The sequence below is a fragment of the Strongyloides ratti genome (genome assembly GCF_001040885.1).
Source record: "Strongyloides ratti genome assembly S_ratti_ED321, chromosome : X".
In the NCBI taxonomy this organism is placed as follows: domain Eukaryota; kingdom Metazoa; phylum Nematoda; class Chromadorea; order Rhabditida; family Strongyloididae; genus Strongyloides; species Strongyloides ratti.
The window spans coordinates 1,805,649-1,822,448 of record NC_037309.1 but is presented as its reverse complement, the minus strand read 5'-3'; the positions used below and the strand labels follow the sequence as shown (position 1 = coordinate 1,822,448).

Genomic DNA, 16,800 nt, shown 5'->3' with positions numbered 1-16,800 from the left:
AGAAATAATTGTTTTGTTTTGTATTGTTATTATACCATAAATAAAAATAACAAACAACTTTATTACTAATTAAAAAACGATATAATATTTTTTAAGCAATATTAAATTAAATTTTTTTGTCATATTTTAATTTTAAAAATTATTATCATTTAAATATTATTAAAAATTTTAATATTATTAATGCATATTAAATGTAAATAAAGATAAATTATATTTTAAAAGTAAATTGAAATTAGAAATATGATATCTTTTCCTTATTTCTTTCATTATTAATATTATAATAAATGCTTGTAATTTAATAAAAAAATTTTTCCAAATTCCATATATTTTTAATTAAAAATTATAAAAAAAATTTTTATAAATACTATATTAATAAATAAAAGTATAATGGATATGCATGGAGCTTAAAATAGAAATAGAAAATAGACTTATTATTGATTTATTTATAACATTATCTTATATTTTTAACAGTCTTTTGCCAATATACATATGCTCTAGTTGGTTAAATTTTATTAAAAGTCATACATTCTAAAAACAATATTTTTAATGAATAGTTTTAGTTTAAAACTATTGATAAAGTTTTTTAATTTTAATTACATTGTTTTTTTTTAAAGCATGATGTCATTTATATTAAATAAATGTGTAGAAGAAAAATTATTACTAAGTAAAAAAGTTTGTTTTTTCCAATTCAATATTTATATATTAATATATTAAAAATAAAAAAAAAATTATATGTATTATTATTTAAAATATTTACTAAAAAAACTTTTAATTACTAAAATTAATTTTATTGATATATTAAAAAAATCATAAATTTTTATAGACTAAAAAAAATAAATAATATAGTTATGAATAATACCCTTGAAAATGATACGATTAATGAAAAAAATAACGGTGATGATTTGATTGATTTAAATGATGAAATAACTTATAATGGTAAGTTTTATTTTTATATATTATTATTATTTTTACACATTATATGGAAAAAAAAATTATAAAAATAAATTTTCTGACCTTCATAATTCTATTAAGTAATAACATTTTAGATTTCCATGAAAATGAATTTGGTAGTTTTACATCGTAAGTTATTAATAATTTTATATAGATATATAAATAAAAATTATATTATAGAAATCCAATTGAACGAGTAAAAGAATTAGAAAATAATTATGAAATTTTAAATGATTCATTAATGGCATTAAGTACACAATTTGCTCAAATACAATATAGAATTAAACAAATGGAAAAAACAACAGATCCAAATGATCAAAATAGAATAATTGAAGAAATAAAAAAAATTGCATTTGATGGATGTACAAGTAATGATGAAGTTAAAGAAATAAAAGATGTTTTATCATCACATGAAAATGTTTCTAATAAAGAAATAGTTGAAAATTGTAAAAAACATCAAAATATATTAATAGAAAAATTACGTAATCAATTATCTGATTTAGAAAAATTTGCATATGAAACAGGATCAGGTGAATTACCATCAACAGAAGTAATGAATAGGCAAAGAATTGTATTAGAAAAATTAACAGAAAAATTACAATTAAATTTAGATATTGAAAAAATAAAAGATAATCAAATGTTTGAGAGAGTAGATGATGCATTACAAAATGTTATATGTCCAATTGTTGAACAAGAAAAGTTAGTAGAACAATTGACAACACAAATTGTTGATTTAGAAAGATTTGTAAATTTTTTACAAATTGAAAAAGAAGCTAATTTAAATAAAGAAAAATCATTAAATAATGAATATGATAATTGTCAACCAAATAATGAATATTATAATAATTCTTATAAAGCATTTACTTCAACACCAATGCAAAATATTAATACAAATAAGGGAGGAAGTACTTTTTCTAGTTTTTTAAATTTTGGAAGTGGAAAAAAATTTGGAAAAAATGAATTAAAAAATACCATTAAAGGTAATCATTATGGTGATGTTCGCGCAAAAATGGAAGTAGTTGTAGCATCGTTAAAAGAATTAATGGAAGAACATTGTATATTATTTCTAGAGCAAGTAGATGAACCTACTTCAAATATAACAAATAATAAATTTACTTTTGGATCTATAGATTTGGATGATGATGTTTTTTTAAGTAGTAATCCAATATCTCCTAATAATATAAATACACCTAGTATTTGTTCTGATGATATACCAGAAATGTTTGATAAAAATGATAGTAAAATAGTATTGATGGTAAGGAGAGAATTTTGTGTAGCATTAAAAGATTTATTAATGCATGGTGTTAAAAGTATACCATCAAAACCAAGTGATTCAAAAGGTATATTTATGTCAACAATAACAGGAACACTTAATACAATTGGATGTAGTTCAAGAAGAAATCACCAATATTCTAGAGTATCAACTAGTGAAATAAAAGATTCAAATGAAATGAAAATTAAAAAAATTAATCATATTTGGGATGTTATTATGTTTTATTTTTATTCTAAGCATGCACACATTTTAGAAGATATACAGGTTAGAAAATTGTCTCAAAGTTTTAATTTAGAGAATGTTTCCGGAAAAACTGTTACATCAAAACAGGTATATTAAAAATAAAAAAAAAATTTTTTTTTTTACAATTATTAATATTACTTTTAGTTATTATTAACAACAATTGAAAATATTATAACATCACATACACGTTTAAAACGATCTCCTGATTCAATGTGGAAAGCATTTGTATGTGCATCTTTAAATAAAAAAATACTTCCAGCATGGATACGTATGATATTTAGAACACGTGTTGTGGTAGAATGTTGTTATTATAGTTGGAGTTATATAGCAAGAACAGGATGTGAAGATATATATACATTACTAGAATCTTTACATAAATTTAAATTTCATTTACCAGTTGATTTAGCAGTACGACCATTTAATCAGTTAATGGATGCATTTTAATAAATTATCTATTAAATTGTATCTTATTGCCAATTGACAACCATAATGGTATAATAAATTTATTTTTTTAAATAACAACCATTTTTTAAAGATAGTTTTTTTTTTAAATAATAAAAAATGATTGTTAATAAAAATGTTTTTGTTTAAATATACAATACCAAACAAACCTATCCAACATTAAATAATTTACTAACTAATATTTCAAAATGCATATTTTTTTTTATTTATGCATAAAAAATATTTTTTTTAAATATAAAAAATAATATTTATTAATAGATATTTCTAGTCATCTATCAAATTTCAATTACCTTATCATTCTTATAAATAATAGAAAAAAAAAGACAAGTATTATATTTATACTTAATGTACTTTAAACTGATTATTTATAATAAGTAAAAAGTACTTTTTTTTAAAATCTTTCATAGATTTAACTTTTTTTTTTTAAAAAAAATTATAAATACCTATGTTAATTTTCTTTATATTTTCTTATTTCTTATTTCTTATATCTTATTCATATAAAAATAATACTTGAACATATAATAATTTATAAATACCTAAAAAAAAAGTGAAAAGCAAGTAACCATTATTTTTCTAACAACATATTTACATTTAATATCATACAAATAAGTTTTTTATTTTAATTTTTTCAAATTCATTTATTATTTTTTATTCTTAACCATTCAACATATTTAATATGAAGTATTTGATTTAAAAGTTATAAATATTATTCATTCAAATTTTGTTATTCTTTGAATTATAGATTAAAAAAAATGTGCTTAGAATATTTTTTTTTTATTGTTAAAATAAATTAGAATCTTTTAATTATAAAGACAATATGTTCTAAATTATGCTAGTTAAATCTTATTTACATCATAGAAAAAAAACAAATTATTTTTAAATTAATTTTTTTTAAAAATAATTGTCAATACAATCATTTTTGGACCCAATATCTATATATACATTAATGGGACAATTTAAAATTGTAACCATTATATATTTTTGTTAAACTAATGATATAATTGAAAAAGTTTACCAATTTTTCTTTTTAATATGAGATATATTTTATCATCGTGTTTATATATGCATATAAATGTTTTATAGTTTATTTACAAATTTAAAATCTTTGTTAATGATAAAAAGTTAGCTGTATAAAATTTTCTTTTTGTTATCATTAGAAAAATACTATGTTTTATATAGTTAAAGAAGTACGTCTTTTGTTTAATGAGTTAGATATCTAAAATAACATTAAAATAGTATATTGGTAATTGGAATTATAATTGTTTAGCATAATATACTAAAAGAAGTTATTGTGATAAAGAAAAAGTTTTGTTAAAGAAAATGGTATACTATTTCATAAAATATATTAATTATTTTCTTGTATTTTATATTTATTAATTATATTAGAATATAAAATTTTATTTTTCCATTAAATTTAATATTTATAGATACTATAATACTTAAAAAAAAATGTATATTAAAATTTAACATAAAGTACATGTTTTTATGAGTTGTTTATTTTCATATATAAAAATTCATTTGATTTTATCATTCGTTTATAGAAGAATATTAATTTATCTAGCAAGATCTTATATTCCAATTGTCGATAAAATTTTCTTGATGATATATACATACCAAACTATTTTAGTAAGCATATATATTACTTTGTATCTTATCTCAATATTCTTATCCTTAAATTTATGACATTTTCTAAGAGAATGAATAACGGAAATCATTGTGATTTTATATCATTTATTGCTTACTATTATAAAGCTGTTAAAAAATATTTTTCTTAGTTATAATGTGTTAATTGGTATGTAAGAAGATTATTATAATTTCAAATTTTAATTTTTATAAAATAAATAAAAACCAAAATTTTTTTTTATATATTATTATTTCTCTTTATATTTATTTTATTAAAATGTTTTAAGCAAAAATTTATGTCATTCATAATAATTATTTATTACCTTTAAACTTTTATTTTAAAATTGAATTAGCTATTTTATAAATTAATTTTTTTTTTAAAATTACAAATAAATTATATTATATAATAACTTTATAAATATAATACGTTCATTTATTTCAACAAACTTTTATGAAAAATACTTTTGCTTAGTTTTTAAAATATTTAAAATTTTTTATTAACATTTTAGATTTATTTTATAGTATTATGGCAATTCCTATTGGTGAAGATCCTTTAAATCAAACTCCTATTATTGGATATGGTAAGTTTAAAAAAAATATATTATATAATATTTAAGATGAGGAATATGAAGAGGAAGTATCACCAATTTATCGTCCTGAATCACTTTCATCGATATGTAAAATGACAAAATTTTCACCTCGTGAAATACGTGTTATATATCGAGCATTCAAACAAGGATGTCCAACAGGGGTCGTAAATTTAAAAGAATTTCAAAATATATATGCTCAATTTTTTCCTCGTAGTAATTCTCAAAAATATGCTGAATTTGTATTTAAAACTTTTGATAAAGATAAAGATGAATGTTTAAGTTTTGAGGATTTTGTAAAAGGACTATCAATGATTTCAAGAGGAAGTCCTGAAGAAAAATTATCTTGGATATTTGATCTCTATGATATACGTAAAAAAAATTGTATATCACCTTCTGATATGTTAACTGTTGTACATTCTATTTATGAGTTACTTGGTACTAGTTATTTTCCACCAATAAGTAAAACAAGTGTTATTGATCAAGTAATTGATGCTTTTAATGTATGTTTTAACATTTATTTTAATTATCATTAATTTTTTTTTAAAGAAAATTAAAGAAGGAAATAATCAAACAATTACAAAAGATCAATTTATATCAAAATGTCTTAAAAATCCTGAGATACTAAAAACTCTTGATTTATTTACTACTTTTTGGTAATTTTATTATTTTTAACATCATCTTTTTTTAAAAAAATATATATATTTAATACATCAAATAATTTAAAAAATAATTATTTTTAAAAATAAATAAAATGTATTTAATGTTAAATTTAGCATGAATTAATTTTTAAGCTTTGAATTTTTATGCTATTTTTGTATTGAAAAAAAAAAACATTTTTTTTTAATAAACAAACAACGAATTATTTACTTTTGTGATAATTTAATTTTACGGTATAAATTTCTTTTTTTTTAAAAATAAAATAAAATTCCGTGAAATAAATTTTTTTTTTAATTTAAAAAGTCTAACTATTTATAAAATAAAATGATAAAAAAAATTTATTTTATAAATGATGTGTATTAAATGAAATTTAGGAAAAGTATATTTTTTTATGTTATAAAATAAATTTAGTGAGAATTTTTTTAAATGTATATTTTAGTTGAATATAAGTTATTAAAGAAAGAAGTAATAGCTATAGTTAGGCATATTTTAGAATAGACTTATATTTTCTTTATTTCTTTATATAAAAGTAAATATATTGTGAAGCATTACCATGGACAGGCTTACATTATTTATTATTTTTAAAATGTAAAACTTACATATAGGGAAAAGATAAAAATGAGAATATTTGTTAGTAAAATTTTATATCTTTAAAAGCATTTATTCTTTATATGCATGTCTATATATATTATATACTATAACATATTTTATCTTTCTTTTTTCATTTTATACAAAAAAAATTTTTACAAAATATTTAATTTATATGTTAAATATTTTTCCTAAATATATACCATTTTTTTAAGAAAAACTTTATATACTTATTTTATATCTACTGTTACAATATTTATATATATTTTTTATATTTTTAGATAAAAAAATAATAATAATGGAAACTAATACAAATGCTTTTCAAGCTTATGGTTCAAGTATGGCAACCAGTAACTTTGATTTTAAAATATTTATTAAAAAAACAACTGTTACTTTAAGAATATTGGCTATTGTATGTTAAAAAACTACTTTTTTTTTTATAATTATTTGGTTTTATTATAGATATTATCAATATTTATATGGTATCTTATTTCAAGTGGTGCATGGTATCGTTTAGGAACAGGACATTTAATATGTCTTTATGAACGTTCCTCAACAACCTGTTCATTTGGATCATTTATGGGATCATGTGCTCTTATAATTGCTATTATATTTTTAATTATTGAAGCAAAATATGAACAATTTAGTTGTGTTGGAACAAGAAAAAGAATTGTATTGGCAGATTTAATTACATCATTAGCAGCATCATTTTTATTCATAATTACAACTTTTACACTTTGGACAAAATATTCATCTTTAGAATTAGAGGAAAATTATAATGGTCGTTCTGCTAAATTTGCTGTTCTTTTTTCATTTTTATCTGCCATAGTTTGGGTAAATTTTATCGTTTTCCAATATTTTACAAATAAAATTTTAGGGAGTTATTGCATTATATGCTTATCGTCAATGGCAGGCTAGTGTACAAGAACAATTTGATGGTACTCAATTTCATGGTGCTCCACAAAGTGACATCATAACGACAAGTGATTATGGTTATGGTGGTGATAGTACTGGAATTGGTGTAGAATCAAATAAAACAAATATTAATAATATGTCTTATCAACAATCACAACCTGGACAATTAAATAATATTCCAAATACACAACAACAAATTGGAATGAATATGCCTTTCCAACAGCAACAATCTCAAGGTTATGGTTTACCAAATACTCAACCATCACAACATGGATATGGGCAGATTCCATCAAATCAACAATATCAGCCGCAAATGGTCCCAACACAACCAACGACATATGATATACCACAACAACAGCAAATTCAAGGAGGAATGGGAGGATATACCTCAAATCCTTTCCAAAATTTACACTAAATAAAAAAGTTCTGATAATAATTAAATTCACTTTATTACGATTGAATGTCAAAATAAAAAATCAATCTAAATGATAAAATATAAAACAATATTATATAAGAAAAATATTTTTCACTTTATTAATACTTTTATCTTTTAATTTTTTTACAAATAAAATGCTTTTTAAATTATAACAGAGTATTTTTAAAAATGTTATTACTTTAATGTTAATGTATACATCTTCTTTAAATTATTATTCCTTATCAAAACCAATATTCATAATATTTTATATGAAGAAAATATTAATTTTAAATAAAAAATTTTTTATTTTGTTACTCTCTGAATACATTAAACATTATAATAAAAACAGTAATTCATTAATTTTATTAATAATAAATAAGCAGTTAAAGATGAAAACATAAAATATTACTATGCAAAATGTTGTCAAATATAATGATATTTAGGCTTTTATTTATTTAAAATAATATTTTTAAACAATGTTATTAGTAAATTTAATTTTTATTATTAGATACTGTAAAAATATAACTTATCAAATAATACTCAAAAAAAAAGCAATCGAGAAATATGACAAAATTAAAATTATTAAAACTTAAATTTAATAATATAATTTTTTTTTATAAATTCCATAAAATATACATTAAAATTTGAATTATAAAATATTATTATTGTACTAAGAACTTCAAAAATAGTTTTACATATTCAACACTTATATTTATATAAAAATTCTTTACTTAAAAATTTGACACAGCAATAATTCTTTTTATTTGTATTAAAACGTAAAAAAATATATTAATTATTACTTATCTTTTTAAGAAATAGTTATCATATAATACGATATGTTGATTTGAAATATTCGTAACTGGAAAATTATAAAAAAATGATTGAAATTAATAAATGATAAATTTATTAAAGTTGAAAATATAGTTTCAATAAATCAAAGCTTTTTTATTAATTAGTAAGAACTTTTTTATCAAATAAAAAGTTTTCAAAATTTTATTTTTCAATTATAATATAAAAATAGTCTTATTATTTTAATTTATAAATATTAAATAAAGTCAAACAACAACTAACTTATTTTTTAAAGATCTTTAAATTTTACAAAATAAAAATTGACATAAAGTTCTTATTTTTGTTTATCTTGCTTCAAAGCAATTTTTAGACAATGTAATAAAGTAACTGATTAAAAGTATATTGATTTGTATTGCTGTAAACATTATTTAAAGAATATTTGTTGTTTTTTGAATTTTCAATTATACTAGTAAAATGAATAAATATTATTTTTGTTTACTTTATAATTTTACTTCATGGTATAAAGAAATAAATTGATTTTTATAATAATTTAAATTGTTAGTTCAGAGGAACAATAATTTTTATTCTAGGAAAGTATAAATAATTAATAAAAATCTTTTAAAATATTATAGTTAATAATTGTCAGATTTTTTAAATAAATACTAGCAAAAGTAAAATATATTTAGGTAGGAGATCTAAAAAAACTACAAATATCTAGAAATTAGCATAGTAAAATACAACAAATAAAAAAATTTTTTTTAATAGTGTAAAATTTATTTTAAAAATGTTTAGTGAAAATACAAAATATATTCAATTAAAAATTGAATGATTTAAAAACCCCAAAAAAATTATTAATGTTACATTTTTATCTAAAATCTCATAATAAAATATGTAGTAAATAATAGGCTTATTTAAAAAGATAAGAATAAATTTATTTAACGTAATAAATATTAATTAAAAAAGAATATTTATTAATAGTGTTCAATAATATAATTCTTTATCCAATTTTAAGCTATATATAAAATAAAATAACATATTTTAAAACAAAAATTATTTAAATTACTTATCATTTTTTATTAACAAAGGTAAACAGTGTTAAAAAATATTTTATACCTTACATGAATTAATTGCGGTAAGATAATTTAATAAAATATTCATTAAAAAGTTATTATTATAACATATATTAAAAATCAATCAAACAAAAAAAAATATAAACTTTAATGTACTTAATTAAAACTTGATTAATGGATTAATTAAATAGTAACCTTAGCAGGTGATTAAATGATTTCAATATTTTTAACTAATTAAAATTATATAAAAAGCATAAAATAAAATACTTTAGTGTCAATCCACAAAATGAATTTCATTAATACTCAAATACATTTCATTCTATTTTTCCTAACTTTTATTCTTTCAAAAGGATATGTACTAAATTCAGACAAAGAATTATCTCTTTCAAAAAGATCTTACAAAAATAATGAAGTTCCAAAATTTGTTGCTGATATAATTTCAGAAAATCGTGAAAAAAGACAGGTACAAATTTTTAAAAAAGATTCACAACAAGTTAAAAATCTTAAAAAAAGAATTAACCAATTGTTAAAAGAAAGAGAAGAAAATTTTTTAAAAAGAAAAAAGCAAAGAGAACGAGAATTAAAAAATAGAAGAGAAAGAGAATTAAAATTAAGAAAACAACGGCAAGAAAGAAGACAAAAAGAATTGAGAAATAGAAGAATTAACGAAGAAAAAAGACGACAGGAACGAGAAAGAAGAAGAAGAAGCACAACACAAACTACTAGAACGGTAACAACCACAGTTACAACCACACCAACTGTAGCTACCACAACAACTGCTTCAACAACTGTTGTACCTTGAAATGAAATTAATTTTAAATTTTTACCAATTGACATCAATTTTTAAAATTCAGTTTAAAAATTCCAATTATTATTTATTAATTCAAATTATGATAATGAAGTAAGTCATTATTAATTGTCATATATGCTAAGTTTATATTTTGTCGAATCTGAAGATTCATTTTTTTGTGAAACTGTAAAAGTATAAAATAAAGTTTTAAAATTTATTGATGTTTCTTAATTTTATTGCATTAAATTTAACAAAGTTTTTTAAATTCATTGTTTGGTTATTAATTTACCATTTTTTTATTGGTCTAGTTTTGTAAAGTTAAATTTGGAACATTAAAATTTTATTATGGAATATAATTGATTAATAGCAAATAATACTGAAAGTAAATTACATTATTGTATATTGTAAATAATTTTTTAATAACTACATAACTAAGTCAACAAATACTTATTTAATTTTTATATAAATATTACAATAATATCAAAAAAAGAAATAATTTAAAAAAAAACTTTGTTATCATGTAATTATATTTTTTTATGAAATATGATTTATCTTATTACCAATTTGATCCTTGAATTTTAAGTATATTTTCGACAATTTCTATATTATCTTTTTGATATTTTTATTTATACAACATTAAAAAACTATTTTAATATTTATAATTTTATCAATACTTACAAATTTTAACTTTTTATTTTAATATTGAAAAATAATATAGTTTTAGAAAGTGTATATAATTTTAAATAATAAATGAATATAATTTTTAAGGAAATTAACATATGAGATTTATCTTTTAGTAAAATGTTTTAATAAACTACAACAAAAATTTATTTTATGCTTTTACTTAAAAAACAATAAGTACAAAGCACATTTTTTTAAAGTAATGATTATCTACTTATTTCAGTATATTCAATTAATTCTTTTATTTTGTCCATTAGTCACAAAATTTAATGTTTCATTTAACTGTGTAAAATACTATTCCTAATAAAAATTTTTATTATTGTAAAAAATATAAATTTACAAAATTTTTAGTGTTATTTTTGTGAAAATTAAAAATTTTAAGAAACATCTAATGATTTATCTTTTCATAAAAATGTATATTGTCAAATATTTTTAAAACATTTGCATTTCTATGAAACTGTTTTAAATAATCTTTATAATATAATTTAGATATCAATTAATTTTAAGAATTAGCGTCTACTTAAATAAACACACAAAAAACATCAAAATGGTTTTAAATAGTTAAACTATTGACTAATTGTTAATTATATTTTTAAAAAATTTTATATATAAAAACTAAAAAAAATATATTTTATTCTTATAAGTAAGATACTTTCATGATGTAATCAAAAAGAAAAGTATTTAAAAGATAGTTTCATCATTTAAGCTCAGTTTTACTCAGTATCGTTATCATTTAATGTCATTAAAATTTTAGTAATCAATTTTGAATTTTAGGGGTTAGCGAAAGAAATAGAGGAGAATTTACTTAGTATTACCTTATATAGTGTAAATATAAGTATATTACTATTATCTCCTAAATTCTCATATTTTAGTGGGCTCATTTTTATATATATATATATAATTTTATTGTTTATCTTAATTGTAATAAAGTGTTAAGTCTGACTTTGAGTACCTGAATATCGCCAATATAATTACAAATTAAACTTATATATAGTAAAATTAGTTAGTGTTAACAAAATTTTTAATCTAAAATTTTTTAGAAATTAAAAAGGATAATCATACACAAGTACATGTTAAAGATTATACTTTTGTTTTTTACTCATCTGGTTTAAGCTTTTTATTTGTAAAAATTACAAAAATTATGCATGAAAAAGTATTTATTAAATAATTTCTAAAATTCATGCTAATTTATATTATATCATAAATTTTTTTCCTCAAATTTTTCTATGCTTTTATTTAATGATAAAATGCTTTAATTGTAGTCAAATAGAAATTAATATTTTTGTAAAGTATTAATAAAAAGTTATTAATTATAATTATTTATTAACAAAATCAAATTTTAAAAAACTTTAATTTTAATATTTTTAAAAAAATACATTATCTTAATATTTTATTTTTATTACTATTGAAAAAATTATAAAACTAAAACGTTTATAATATATACAAATACAATTATTCTTAATACTTGAATTTTTTGTAATAATTAAAAAAACTATAATTATAAATTATATTTTTAAATATTCTACACAATTATTAGTAAAAAATCTTTTTCTTATGACTTTTACATAATCTTAACTTTCTTTATATTATGTTAATGAAGAATTTTTCTTTGTTTTAATAAAGAATTTTTTATCACAATATGAAGCATTTCACTAAGGTTTAATGTATAAAGATATGAAAGACTTTAAAAACAATAAGATATATAAACAAATATTATTTATTTCTTTGAATATTAGAATAAATTAAAAATTGATATATATTATTATTAAATATTAAAAAAAAATATACAATAATATATATAGGCTATATATTACTGTAAAATAGTTTAAACCATTAATCAAACCTAATTCAGCTTTAGAAATTATTACCTTTACATAAGTTACTATTTCCATTTTATCTTTATTGTTTTGGTTTTTGACTTGAATAATCCAATGGAACTGAGACTACATATGGATTTTTTTCAGCTTCTTCTTTTGTCTTTGTTATATTTTGAAATGGGAAATGAAAACAAAGTTTGTTTTGTTGATCACTTGAATCTCTTTTTTTTCTTCCATTTGTGCAGCTACCATTAAAACATATCTTAGTACCTATCAAAAAAGTTTTTTAATTAAATGACATTATATCTTACTTGTTTCACTACTTTTTGTCCAGTGTCCCTCGATATCAAAATCTCCATTTGAGTCAGTTTTAGTAGAATTTAACAAATCTAAACCATCATTATTTGCATTTTTTTTGTAAATTGAAACAGTAACACCTTCTTTTCCTTTTTTTTGACATGTAACATTTCCTTTACCAACAAAATATCTATCACCATCTTCGTCTTGTAAGTTTTCACTTTGTTGTGCATCACAATATAAATAAGAAAAAAGAATAGTAATAATAACAAAAAGAGTTAGGAAATAATTTATTTTATGTTGCATATTAAAGATTTAAAATAAAGCAATTTTAACTATTTTATAAATTAAATTATATAAAAAATTATGGAATCTTACTCCTTTTATAATTTTAAATTATTTATCAAAATAGAGTACAATAAAATAATTTAATGAACTATTGTATTATAAATCAGATTTTATAATAGATAAATGTAACTTTTTTACAATAAATAAAAATTTCAAACAATTAATGTGATAATGTCCTTAACAAAAGCAATTTTTATGATATTGAATATTTAATTACAAAAATCTTATATACAAAATAATATTAATTTTTTTGATTTATAAATTAGATAAATTTTAATAAGAGATCGTTTTTTTTACACATTAATTATATAAATAAACTAAAAAAAAATTGTTAATAAATTTATGGTCAAATTAAAAAAAAAATTAATAAATCAAAATGTATTATTTAAAAAAATTTTGTAAATTTTTTTTTTCTAAAAATATTTTAATTTATTAGATTTGTATTTATTTTCATTATTATTAAAAAAACATTGTTTATGTTATTTAAAAATATTTAAAAATAATGACTGTTTAGAATTAAAAAAAATAATAAAATTTATGATCTCATACATAATAAATTTAGAAATTGTTATAATTAAGATAGTTTGATAAAAATTACTAGAGATAATTCACTGATAATAATAGTGGTTTTGAAATTAAATTTTATAGCAATTATCTAATACAAGATTTAACCAAATTTTACTATTAAGTGCTTTTAAAAAATTAAATAAAGCTTACTAAATAGCATAAAATATTTTAATTAGTCAAGAATATTTTAGGAATTAATTTTTAAACTAACTGTCGAAATACCTAACAAAATTTTTAGATTTACGCTATTTACACTACTGCTAGCATTTAAATTTTTATTGTAAAATAATATATTTTAAATTATTTTTTATTTAGAATATAACTTAAATGTATGAATTCAAAAACCCTAATAAAATTAATTATCTTTATTTGAATTACTTTATTTTAAAACAATTTATATTTTTTGCTAATTAGATAACAAATATATTTATTTTGTATTTTATCAAAAATTTTTTTTATATTTTAAAACCTTTTCATAAAACTATTATTTTTTTAACTTTATCTTTTTTAGTTTTTAGTTAAATACCTGAAAAAAAATTGATTGTTTACAATAAAATAGTTTCTGTATATTATGTTAACAGAACCAAAAAAGCTATAAAAGGGATTTTTTCCAGTTGTTTTCAACATTGAAAAAATTGAATATTTATAAGTTTAAAAGTATTTAATTCTAAGAAAAGAAATGAATATATAGTATACATTACTTAAATATCATATCTACTGTTCGCTAGTAACTATTAGGTTTAGTTATATACTCCTTTTTTATATTTTCTTGAGTTACCATTGTTTAAATTCTATTTAAACAAAAGTTTTTAAAATTATATCAAATTAGATCTATTAAAAATTTCTATTAGAATTTGTTTTATGTTACGAAATAACTTAAAATGTCAAGTAATTATTTAGTTTTATGAATTATTAAAAAAAAAATTCTAAAAGATAATTTAATACAAATTCATATATAAAAATAAAATAACAATTTGATATTCATAAAGCTATTATAATAAAACAAATTTTATAATCAGCAAAAAAAAAATTTTCTTTATAATTTAGGTTAGAAAAACTATCTATAATTTGTTTTTTTAAAATTTTAAAGTTATATACATTTTATTAATTATAAATCTCTTTATATCAATAATCTATTTTATTTTTTTCATCATTAATTTGATCACTGTATTTATTATATGCATAAAAAATTATAATTTAAATGAATTAAAAGTTAACTAAATTAAATTAAATAAATTTTTTTTTATTATGAATATTATCATAATTTAGATAGAATTTTTTTTTTACTACAAATATTTTATTTGTTTAATAAAAGGTTATGCTTACAGTATTAATTTTTTATCATTTTTTTATCATTCTTAATAATTTAATTATAATTTTAATTATAAGAAATATTTCAAACATAGCATTAAGGTAATGATTTTAAAAATACATAAACATGTATAAAAATTTAAACTTAATGTTTTAAAAGTACACTTTTTAGTATATATTTAAAATAGGTTTATTCATAATACGTTTTAGAAATCTCTTTGGAAATTTTCCTTTGCTTAAAGTTTCTGAAGAAAAAAAATACTAGAAAAACAAAATTTAAAAATAATTTTAAGCATAATATTCTTTTTAAATTGATTTTTAAAAAAATGTCGAATAATATAATAATAATAAAGAGATAATTAATATTTATTTTAAAAAAAAATTAGCAAAATATTGTCTACCTAAATATTAAAATTATATATTTCTTTCAAAAATGTTAAATATCTATTGACATAGTTAAAAAAAACTTATAATATTTATTTTTTTTGTAATGTCATATTTACCCTGGCATTGGAAAGATGGAGAATAGAAGAATGTATAAAATTAGATGAAGATTAGAAAAAAACAATATTGCAAAAGTTGATTTCAAAATAAGAAGAATCAACACTTTAAATTCTCTACAATAATTATTAATTATTGATTGCTATATTGAATTCTAAATAATAAATATAATTAATGATACTTATTCATATAATAATACAAATTAAAATCAGCGGAAGAGAAACAAATTTATGTTGCCATAACGTAAAGATATTTATGAAAGTTATAAAGCTATTAATGATACAAATGAAAATGGGTAAATTATAGGATTTTTAAAATTTACGTTAATATGGAAGCAAAATATAAATTTAATTGTTTTACCAAATAAATTATAAAAAAAACTGTGGTAAATTTTATTTTACTTTTGAAGCCAATTTACTAATAAAAAGTTATTTCCTATTTCCAAGAATCATATAATTAACGAATATTTTGAAAAAATTATAATTTTTGATGAATATTTATAGTATGTTGAAAAAATCATTATCGATATTGTATACATTTAATTCATATAAAATAATAATGTAAATATATAAGAATTTTTTAAAAAGAATTATTAGTTATGTTTCATGAAATAAAAAAAATTCTTGTTAGATGTCAATTAGAGAAATTATTTTTAAAATATAACATTTGTTGGAAAAAATACTCTATAATTTTATTTGAAGTTGATTTTAAAACTACCATTTAATATTATAAAATCATATACACAAAAACTATTACAAAAATTTTATAAATGTAAAAAGTAAATAATGAAATTATTGAAAACAACTTATATTTGGTTATATAGTATTAAAGTATATTTTTATTATTTTAATATAATTTTAAATTTATGAAAAGCTTTAAAATGTTATTTTTGTCATTTTTATTTTTTAAAAT

The 16,800-nt window shown here is 18.0% G+C and overlaps 5 protein-coding genes across 5 annotated transcripts; 4 read left to right on the top strand and 1 right to left on the bottom strand.

The window, feature by feature from the left end:
• Window positions 1-848: 848 nt before the first annotated feature.
• Window positions 849-2,911, top strand: SRAE_X000038500 (RUN domain-containing protein; the record flags this gene model as incomplete). The annotated part of the gene is made up of 4 exons (XM_024644724.1): window positions 849-936; window positions 1,047-1,080; window positions 1,132-2,554; window positions 2,612-2,911. The coding sequence occupies 4 exons, from the start codon at window positions 849-851 to the stop codon at window positions 2,909-2,911; spliced, it is 1,845 nt and encodes a 614-aa protein (XP_024510254.1).
• Window positions 2,912-4,528: 1,617 nt separating this feature from the next.
• Window positions 4,529-5,767, top strand: SRAE_X000038400 (EF-hand domain and EF-hand domain pair-containing protein; the record flags this gene model as incomplete). Its single annotated transcript, XM_024644723.1, has 5 exons — window positions 4,529-4,555; window positions 4,682-4,721; window positions 5,062-5,133; window positions 5,170-5,642; window positions 5,699-5,767. 5 exons carry the CDS (start codon window positions 4,529-4,531, stop codon window positions 5,765-5,767), a joined length of 681 nt encoding a protein of 226 aa, XP_024510253.1.
• A 918-nt stretch (window positions 5,768-6,685) lies between these two features.
• Window positions 6,686-7,717, top strand: SRAE_X000038300 (Synaptogyrin; the record flags this gene model as incomplete). The annotated part of the gene is made up of 3 exons (XM_024644722.1): window positions 6,686-6,799; window positions 6,850-7,221; window positions 7,265-7,717. 3 exons carry the CDS (start codon window positions 6,686-6,688, stop codon window positions 7,715-7,717), a joined length of 939 nt encoding a protein of 312 aa, XP_024510252.1.
• A 2,145-nt stretch (window positions 7,718-9,862) lies between these two features.
• Window positions 9,863-10,378, top strand: SRAE_X000038200 (Hypothetical protein; the record flags this gene model as incomplete). The annotated part of the gene is made up of 1 exon (XM_024644721.1): window positions 9,863-10,378. The coding sequence occupies one exon, from the start codon at window positions 9,863-9,865 to the stop codon at window positions 10,376-10,378; it is 516 nt and encodes a 171-aa protein (XP_024510251.1).
• Window positions 10,379-12,946: 2,568 nt separating this feature from the next.
• On the bottom strand, window positions 12,947-13,467 carry SRAE_X000038100 (Transthyretin-like family and Immunoglobulin-like fold domain-containing protein; the record flags this gene model as incomplete). The annotated part of the gene is made up of 2 exons (XM_024644720.1): window positions 12,947-13,134; window positions 13,176-13,467. The coding sequence occupies 2 exons, from the start codon at window positions 13,465-13,467 to the stop codon at window positions 12,947-12,949; spliced, it is 480 nt and encodes a 159-aa protein (XP_024510250.1).
• Between the last annotated feature and the right edge of the window lie 3,333 nt (window positions 13,468-16,800).